This window comes from Rhincodon typus, chromosome 7 (assembly GCF_021869965.1).
Source record: "Rhincodon typus isolate 14 chromosome 7, sRhiTyp1.1, whole genome shotgun sequence".
Lineage (NCBI taxonomy): Eukaryota > Metazoa > Chordata > Chondrichthyes > Orectolobiformes > Rhincodontidae > Rhincodon > Rhincodon typus.
In genome coordinates this window covers 87,410,359-87,420,286 of record NC_063338.1, presented here as the reverse complement: position 1 = coordinate 87,420,286, position 9,928 = coordinate 87,410,359, and the positions used below count along the sequence as shown (strand labels likewise).

The 9,928-nt window shown below is 44.9% G+C and overlaps 1 protein-coding gene across 1 annotated transcript in view; it reads right to left on the bottom strand.

Annotated features, from left to right (window-relative positions):
- Positions 1–534: 534 nt before the first annotated feature.
- The window catches only part of LOC109930579 (contactin-associated protein-like 5), a 1,093,911-nt gene continuing 1,084,517 nt past the window's right edge, over positions 535–9,928 (bottom strand). Inside the window, exons 23-24 of the mRNA XM_048598831.1 lie at positions 8,517–8,588; positions 535–1,371 (exon numbers count right to left, since the gene is read on the bottom strand). Coding sequence (XP_048454788.1) covers positions 1,175–1,371; positions 8,517–8,588 — 269 coding nt within the window. The 3' untranslated portion in view covers positions 535–1,174. The remainder of the gene's footprint in view (positions 1,372–8,516; positions 8,589–9,928) is intronic.

Genomic DNA, 9,928 nt, shown 5'->3' with positions numbered 1-9,928 from the left:
CAGGGAAAATAGCCCCAGCCTATTCAGCCTCTCCTTTTAGCTCCAACCCTGTAGTCCCGGCAACATAGTGATCACATTATACCAGAAGGGGAAGGACTGGATAATTCTTCCATCAGTCACACCTGGAATCAGCACCTCGCAAGGTGGCTGGAACTAATGTTACACACACCAGTTTTCTCAGGCAGCTACTCTTTGGTCGCTGTAGTCTGTTGCAAAAATAACCCGACTATTGGGAGACATTGTTGTCATTTCTGCTGCAGTTGTATTTGGATGTTGTTCAGAGACTTGGTTGAAGTAGACCGTGGTTGTAGGGTAATGAACCATTACTTGCTGAGATATTAAATCCTGCCTGCCAGAAGGTGTGCCCCAACACCAACTCATCAGTTCACATCGTGGTGCCATTTGACAGTGGGTGGATGACTCCTCATGTTGGCAAGTATACTGGGACACAGCAAGGACTTAACAAACTAATACGTTTCAGCTTAACCAGCTTGAGTTTAACTTCTAATCATAATCGATTGCAATGTGGTCAATTATGATTTATTAGCTTAAGTAATAAAAACTTCCAGTTTCAAAGGGAATATGCTGGAAGTTTTTTTTTTAAAGACAGCACTGTATAAGATGAGCAATAGTGGCCATATGTGCTTAGATGAATTTGTTAGACCACCAAATTAGCAATAGTAAATAAATTGTTTAGAAAGAATGTAAGTCTCATCATAAATCCACACTTAACCAGACTGATAACCTTATTAACACTTCACCTGCATAATGAATAAATTAAATGGTCTCTCCAGAAAAAAAAGGTAGAGAAATAAATCTTGTGAAGATAAACCAAATATCCAGTTACATTGAAAAGTTAATATTAATGTTTTACATCACTCTGAGGAGGAGTGTCAAGATATTTTTTAATAGCTGCTGTTTTTGTAACCATAAATTTGTGGAATCTTCATTCTACTCCCCTGAGCTGGCATTTAGTTAGCAGGAAATAATAGGCTATATCCCTGTTCTGTCAGGTAAACAAAAGTATCAACCAGTCATTAGTCATATGCCATGTATTTTGTGCTAACTTTTGGCCATTTAGTCTGCAGAGTCTGGAGCTAACTCATAGTACAGGCAGCAAGTCCAGGCTGTAGTGTTGTTGTAAGTGTAGCCATGAAGAGGACCTGTATCACTGTCAGATGAAATATTCCTTCCGGCTTTCGCATACAGAATCCTGGTAATTGGCATGGTTCTTCAGCGCAGTATCGGTGCTCTCAGCATATTCCGTTCTTTTGGGCTCGTTATTTTGATAAGTGCCTTTGTTCCGATATAACAAGTGTCCCGTTATAGCAAAAATGCAGAGGATGACAAATATCACAATTGCTATAACACCTGTCAAGAGAAAATAAATGTAATTTTAGTCTTCTCTTTTCTTTTGTAAACCAAATTCATTGTCATTTCAATGCAGCTATGCTTGCTACTTGTCTACTTTTTGTCTTCTCTGCCTCCACCGCTTCTCAATGGGATACAATGGTTACCGAGCAACCTACAGGAAGGATGTGATTGCTGTGGAGGGGGTGCAGAGGAGATTCACCAGGAGGTTGCCTGGTATGGAATGTTTCAGCCATGAAGAGAGGCTGGATAAGTTTGGAATGTTTTCTTTGGAGCAGACAAGGTTGAGAGTGGACTTGAGGGAAGTGTACATAAGATTATGAGTGGCATGGACAGGGTGGATAGAAAGCAACTGTTCACCTTCACCGAAAGATCAAGAACAAGACAACCCATGTTTAAAGTGAAAAGCAGGAGGCTTAGAGTGTATTTGAGGAAAATATTTTTCACCTAGAGGTTGATGGGGGGTCTAGAATGCACTGCCTGGGGGGTAGTTAAGATGGACAACCTCACAAGAATTAAAAAATGCTTGAAGTGTCATAACATTTAAGGTAAAGGGCCTACTGTGGCAGAGTTGGATTAGTTTAGGCAGTAGTGTATTTTTGGCAGTACAAACTGGTCAGGAAAAAGTCCCTCCCCACCTTTATCTGCTTTCCGGAGGGACAACTCTCTCCGTGACTCCCTCGTCCGCTCCACACTCCCCTCCAGCTCCACCACACCCGGCACTTTTCCCTGCAACCGCAGGAAGTGCTACACCTGCCCCCATACCTCCTCCCTCACCCCCATCCCAGGCCCCAAGAAGACTTTCCACATCAAGCAGATGTTCACCTGCACATCTGCCAATGTGGTATACTGCATCCGCTGTACCCGGTGTGGCTTCCTCTACATCGGGGAAACCAAGCGGAGACTCGGGGACCGCTTTGCAGAACACTTACGCTCGGTTCGCAACAAACAACTGCACCTCCCAGTCGCGAACCATTTCAACTCCCCCTCCCATTCCTCAGACGACATGTCCATCCTGGGCCTCCTGCAGTGCCACAACGATGCCACCCGAAGGTTGCAGGAACAGCAACTCATATTCCGCTTGGGAACCCTGCAGCCCAATGGTATCAATGTGGATTTCACAAGTTTCAAAATCTCCCCTCCCCCCACCGCATCCCAAAACCAGTCCAGCTCGTCCCTGCCTCCCTAACCTGTTCTTCCTCCCACCTATCCCCTCCTCCCACCTCAAGCCGCACCTCCATCTCCTACCGACCAACCTCATCCCGCCCCCTTGACCTGTCCGTCCTCCCTGGACTGACCTATCCCCTTCCTAACTCCCTACCTACACTCACCTTTCCTGGCCCCATCCCCGCCTCTTCGACCTGTTTGTTTCTTCTCCACCTATCCTCTCCTCCATCCCTCTTCTATCCGCCTCCCACTCTCTCCCTATTTATTTCAAAACCCCCTTCCCCTCCCCCTTTTCTGATGAAGGGTCTAGGCCCGAAACGTCAGCCTCTCTGCTCCTATGATGCTGCTTGGCCTGCTGTGTTCATCCAGCCTTGCACCTTGTTGTCCAGGAAAAAGGCCTGTTTTGTACTGTATGATTCTTGTAACTCACTCATGAAGCCACCTTTGCCATGCGTGAACTTAGTAAATATTGACAGGCCATTCGATGGTGGAGGCTTTATCTTTGGGCCTGACCTATTGTCACTTAGGTCACGTAGAATGAAATCTTGCACAAAACCTACTTTAGTCACTGTTCCACTGGCATCCAGTTGCCTAGGCCCTAAGTTCTGTTGCTTCCTGCCTAAGTTGCCTTTGTGTATCTCTGGTATTTTAGGATGCTCATTAAAGCTTTATTCTTTGATCAAGAGTTTGCTCTCCTGGCCCTAATGTGGTTTGATGTCAAATTTTGTTGGATAGTGCTCCTATAAAGAGCCTTGGGATGTTTTATAATGTTGAAGTTGATATATAAATGGAAGCTGTTGTTTCTGATTAATTTCCCTGTACGCTAATTGGGCACCTAGTTAGAATTTCTCTCCCTGAAGAAGGTACCGTGATTACAGCATGTTGTTAAGCAGGAAAGGCATAAATCAAGCAGTCAGATTCCCTACAGACTAAACATTTCCAATTTGCAAAGCTTTGCTGGGAAGCGCTAAATGGCAAAATTTACCACTTGTACTTCATCACTGGAATTTTATAGATTATCAATGTAATCTCCTCTGATTTATAGCCACTGGAAATATGAATCCACATTGGCAGTTTCTTTGTTGCCTACACTTTCAAGGTTTTGTCAATCCTTAATGTAGACAGTATAAAGGCATTTTTAAAAACTTTGACATAAATATAAATTACTCATAAGTTGTGGCAGTGTGAGACTGTTCTACAATTAGAAAATTCTCATCGATTTGCCAAACATGTTTATGGACATCAGATACGTTTTACAGCGCAATTTGTATTGGAACCAGCACAGTGTCTGATGACTTTCTGAGCTTTTCCTACACCTTCAACCATTTCAATCTTCCAACAAGAAGCCTGAATGTAAAATATTAGTTTCTCTCTAACTTTGAGTGCATCAAAAAGGCAGACATTGTAAATTACATCACTTTTGATGAGATCATTGTAAGACATTAAGAAGTAGCACTGTTCCTACCTGCTGAACCAGGCGACCTGGGTTCAAGTCCCACCTGCTCCAAAGGTGTGTAACCATAGCTCTGAGCCAGGTGATTGTAAGGCATTAAGACAAAGTTGGGAGATCATGGAAATGATTGCAAATTCCACTCATCAAGGGACTAAGATTGATATCTCTCCGCTGCTTTTTATTGGACTAATTGATAAGCCAGTTCACTGTTTAACTCATAAATGCCTTTTGCTATGAATCTCTTTTGTGAGACATCATCCCAGTTACATCTTTGAAAATTCCAAGACATTTATTAGGCAAGACATGCCTTCAAAACCTAGCATTCCTTTTACTTAAGAGTCATAGCAGTCTTTAGCATGGAAGAAGGTCTTTCGGCCCATCGAGTTTATGGCAATAAAAATCAACAGCGTAACTATTCTAATCTCATTTTTCAATATTTAGCCCTTAGCCTTGTCATGCCTTTACATAAACATTCTCAAATTTTTGATTCTATTGTAAACTTCAGTATATCGCTGCAGATGACAGGATAACAAATATCTTTTAAACATTTGATTCAATCTTTCATTATTCTACATTGCATTCCATGAGGTTAAGAAAGTTAAAAGTGCTTCAATTGCTAAATGAACTCACTTTGCTACTTTCTTCATTGACTCAGATACGTCCCTTTCCACTTATCTATTTATGAATATGACCATGTTGGAGGGCTCATGTAATGCAGTGGTAGTGTCTGTACCTTCGAGCCAGGAGGCATGGGTTCAAGTCCCACTTCCTCTAGCAGGTGTGTAATAACATCTGAACTGATTGATTAAAAAATGTCTATGACCACTTAACTGGGTAGTTTATAAAAACTGAAAGAACTGCAGATGCTATAAATGAGGAACAAAAACGGAAGTTGCTGCAAAAGCTTATCAGGTCTGGCAGAATTTGTGAAAGGGAAAGAATCAGAGTTAACATTTCAGGTCCAGTGACCCTTCTTCACTGGACCCAAAACATTAACTCTGAATTTTTTCTTTCACAGATGCTGCCAGACCTGCTGAGCTTTCCCAGCAACTTCTGTTTTTGTAACTGGGTAGTTTGTTCTTTAACATTTCCCTGTGACAAACATCCTTGGAGTTTTTTTAAAATTATCCCAAATAAATTTCTCTTCAAACCTTCTCTTTATGTCCTAATTACATTAGTATTGTTTTCATAAGAATCCTCATTTTTCTTTCTCATTTCCTTAAATCATAGCATGCATTTTACTTTCTGAGCTTGTTTTCTCTTATCTCTGTGGCTGCAGGTTTTAAGATTATCCATCAACTTCCATGTTGTTCATACCTGTAACCAATGCTAAGTGAATGTAAAGAACACGCACCATTGCTACTGGTCTTCCTGCGGATTGTTTTGATTTGTCTGATGAAGTGGAGGAGGATGGCAACAGTGATGTTCTCTGCTAGGGAACCATTTTCCATCAGCCGGTCTTCCAGACAGGAAGAGACTGAGCTTACATATTGTGGCTGGGTTTTGTAGGATTGAGCAAAAATTCCCATCATCTAAAATACTAGACAAGGCCCTGGACTCTTCTAACATCTAAAATAGTGGACAAAATCCAGAGCTCAGTCTGGATAGAGCCTGAATGATTTCTGTCTGGGACTGTTGTTCATCAATTTACATCTCCACTCTAAGAGAACAATCAACCAGACCTAACACTCTTGACCAGAACTAACTTTTACAGAGATAGTAGGAACTGCCGATGCTGGAGAATCTGAGATAACAAGGTGTAGAGCTGGAAGAACACAGCAGGCCAAGCAGCATCAGAGGAGAAGGAAAGTTGACGTTTCGGGTCTGGACCCTTCTTCAGAAATGGGGGAGGGGAAGGGGACTCTGAGATAAATAGAGAGGGAGGGGAGCCGATGATGGAAGGTGGATAGAGGAGCAGATAGGTGGAGCGAAGACGGACAGGTCAAGGATGTGGGGATGGAGCCAATAAAGGTGAGTGTAAGTAGGGAGTTGGGATTGGGGTTGGTCAGTTGAGAGGGAGGGGCGGGTAAGTAGGAGGGAAGACGGACAGGTCATGGAGGCGGGGATGAGGCTAGTAGGTTGGAAGTGGGCGCGGGGGTTGGTCAGTGAGGTGGGAGGAGCAGATAGATGGGAGAAAAGACGGACAGGTCAAGGAGGCGGGAACAAGCTGGGCTGGTCTTGGGATGAGGTCGGGGCGGGGAGATTTTGAAGCTTGTGAAATCCACATTGAGACAATGGGCTGCAGGGTTCCCAAGCGAAATATGAGTGCTGTTCCTGCAACATTCGGGTGGCATCATTGTGACACTGGAGGAGGCCCAGGATGGACATGTCGTCCAAGGAGTGGGAGGGGGAGTTGAAGTGGTTCGCGACTGGGAGATGCAGTCGTTTTTCACAAACCGAGCGTAGGTGTTCTACAAAGTGGTCTCCTAGCCTCTGCTTGGTTTCCCCGATGTAGAGGAGGCCACAACGGGAACAGCAGACACAATATACCACATTAGCAGACGTGCAGGTGAACATCTGTTTAATGTGGAAGGTTTTCTCAGGGCCTGGGATGTGGTTAAGGGGCAAGGTGTGGGGGCAGGTGTAGCACTTCCTGCGGTTGCAGGGAAAAGTGCCGGGTGTGGTGGGGCTGGAGGGGAGTGTGGAGCGAACAAGGGAGTCATGGAGAGAGTGGTCCCTCCGGAAGGCAGATAAGGGTGGGGAGGGAAAAATGTCCTTGGTAGTGGGGTCAGATTGCAGGTGGCAGAAGTGTCGGAGGATGATGCGTTGAATCCGGAGGTTGGTGGGGTGGTACGTGAGGACGAGGGGAATTCTGTCTTTGTTGTTATTGCGGGGAGGGGGTGTATACCTTGGGATACCCCATGCAGACAGTATGGATCCTCAGAGATACTGGACATTTAACTTCAATCAAAATACATTCACACATACTCTTAACTATCAGGAAACCAACTGACCTCAACGAAAATACCAGAAACACAATGGCAACACAGATTTGAGAAGAGATAACAGGGCACACAGTTTGTATAACTGCTAGCCCTGATCTGACCTGGGAAGAGAGCTTTCTCAACAACAAGCTTCTGCAGAAACAGCTTCCCAACAGGCTTCCAATGCCAACAAGCAGCTTTGGAACCAAGAACCACAGAGGCTGAACAGAGAAGCTGAATCCAGAGCCCGAACTCAGCACCTGAATTGGGAAGCCATACCAAGGGTAGCATCGTAACAAAGGACATCTGAGAGTTGGGGGTGGTAGCCAACAAAGCACTATCCGAACAAGAGCTTCCAGACACGGGCCTGTTCTGAACCAACAGCAAGATCCTCAGCAACTGGATGCACTTTAAAACTGTGTTGTCCTCAAGTGGTGAGCTGAAACTCCCGAGACCCCAAAGTCTCCCAACCTAGCTAGCAGGGAGGGGAAGGTGGGTGGTTACAGTGCAAGAACCCCAAGGGTAGGAAGCCTGATTGAAGTTTGTGATTAGAACTGCTGTTTAGCTTCTAATAGTGTTCAACCCGTGTCTAATGTACTATCCTCTGTATAATTGCTAGTGTTAATTTCACTGTCTATTACATTTGCCTTTATTTCTTGTACTATACAGACCTTTCATATTTGATAAACACAGAGATTCTATTGAGCTGAAACACCTGTATACCCACTTCTTCATTTCACATTCCTAAATAGGTCCAGTTTCAGAATCAGAAATCTGGGGGTGATTTGAACCACCCAGAAATCAGCAAATTACTGATCACAAACCAGAACCGTACAGTTTAGAATGGGTACACCCAAATAATGGAAACATTCACCATGTTTCCTGCAATTTAAATGGTTGCAATACCATCTGTGTGCAGCATTCAGAAATCTGCATATGTTTGAGGCGGAAAAACAATTTGGCAAATTTGAGGTTGAAAGGCTTGATGGAGGTATCCAAAACTATGAGGGAGCCGGAGAGAGCAGATTGGGCAAAATTAGTCTCGTTGATGGAAGGATCAAGAACCAGAGGACTCAGGGTTAAGATGATTGATAAAACAAGCAATGGTGACATGAAGAAAAGCTTTTTCTTTCATGCAGTGCACTGTTGGAATTTGGAATGCACTATCTGAGATCGTCATGGAGACCAATTTAATCAGGGGCTTCAAAGTTGAATTATTATTTGACAAGGAAACATTTGTTGGGTATGTAGAGAAGGCAGGCATGTGTCACTAGGTGCATTGCTGTCGCAGAAAACTAGTACAGACATGATGGGCCGAATGGCCACTTTCTGTGCTGTAACCTTTTTATGAATCTATTATTCTTTTCCTATTCCCTTCACAGGAGAATAGGAGTGTTAGCTGGGTCTGAATAATCTCAGCATTTTAATTCCACCTTTGTTACTTATAATGTAAATCGTAGTATTCTAATACCGGAAATCAGCTTTTGGCTTTTCTCTGCTGCATTCATACATGTTAGCCATTTTACAGAACATAAGAAATTATTCCTTCTTCAAATGCACCACTTAAAAAGTTTTTGTGATAGCAAATCTTTATTTCTTACCTCCGATGACTGCAGAATCACTTCTGAATGCATTTTGTAATGGCTGTTCCTCCTCCGTGGGTTTGGAATTATCTACAGCAGAAAGGAAATTCACCATATTAGCAAAGAATGGAATCATGATGTCATGAAGAAAGAAGGAAACATATTTATTCAGTGATAGTAGGAACTGCCGATGCTGGAGAATCTGAGATAACAAGGTGTAGAGCTGGATGAACACAGCAGGCCAAGCAGCGTCAGAGGAGCAGGAAAGCTGACGTTTCGGGTTGAGACCCTTCTTCAGAAATGGGGGAGGGGAAGGGGGTTCTGAAATAAATAGGGAGAGAGGGGGAGGCGGAAAGAAGATGGATAAAGGAGAAGATAGGTGGAGAGGAGGCAGACAGGTCAAAGAAGCGGGGTTGGAGCCAGTAAAGGTGGATGTAGGTGGGGAGGTAGGGAGGGGTAGGTTGGTCCAGGGAGGACGGACAGGTCAAGGAGGTGGGATGAGGTTAGTGGGTAGGAGATGGGGGTAGGGCTTGAGATGGGAGGAATGGTTAGGGAGACAGGGACAAGCTGGGTTGGTTTTGGGATGCGGTCGGGGGAGGGGAGATTTTGAAGCTTGTGAAGTCCACATTGCTACCATTGGGCTGCAGGGTTCCCAAGCGAAATATGAGATGCTGTTCCTGCAGCATTTGGGTGGCATCATTGTGGCAATGCAGGAGGCCCAGGATGGCTATGTCGTCCAAGGAGTGGGAGGGGGAGTTGAAATGGTTCGCGACTGGGAGGTGTAGTTGTTTGTTGCGAACCGAGCGTAGGTGTTCCATAAAGCAACTCCCCCACAACTTGTCCTCGTTTTTCAAGGACCGCAACTTCCCCTGCACAGTGGTCAAAAACACCCTCGACCGTGTCTCTCGCATTTCCCGCAACTCATCCCTCACACCCCCTCCCCGCAATAACAACCAAAACAGAATCCCCCTCGTCCTCACGTACCACCCCACCAACCTCCGGATCCAACGCATCATCCTCTGACACTTCCGCCATCTGCAATCTGACCCCACTACCAAAGACATTTTTCCCTCCCCACCCTTATCTGCCTTCCGGAGGGACCACTCTCTCTGTGACTCCCTTGTCTGCTCCACACTCCCCTCCAGCCCCACCACACCCGGCACTTTTCCCTGCAACCGCAGGAAGTGCTACATCTGCCCCTACACCTCCCCTCTCACCCCCATCCCAGGCCCTAAGAATACCTTCCACATGAAACAGATGTTCACCTGCACATCTGTTAATGTGGTATACTTTATCCGCTGTTCCCGATGTGGCCTCCTCCACATCGGGGAAACCAAGCGGAGGCTTGGGGACCACTTTGTGAAACACCTACGCTCGGTTCGCAACAGACAACTATACCTCCCAGTCGCAAACCATTTCAACTCCCCCTC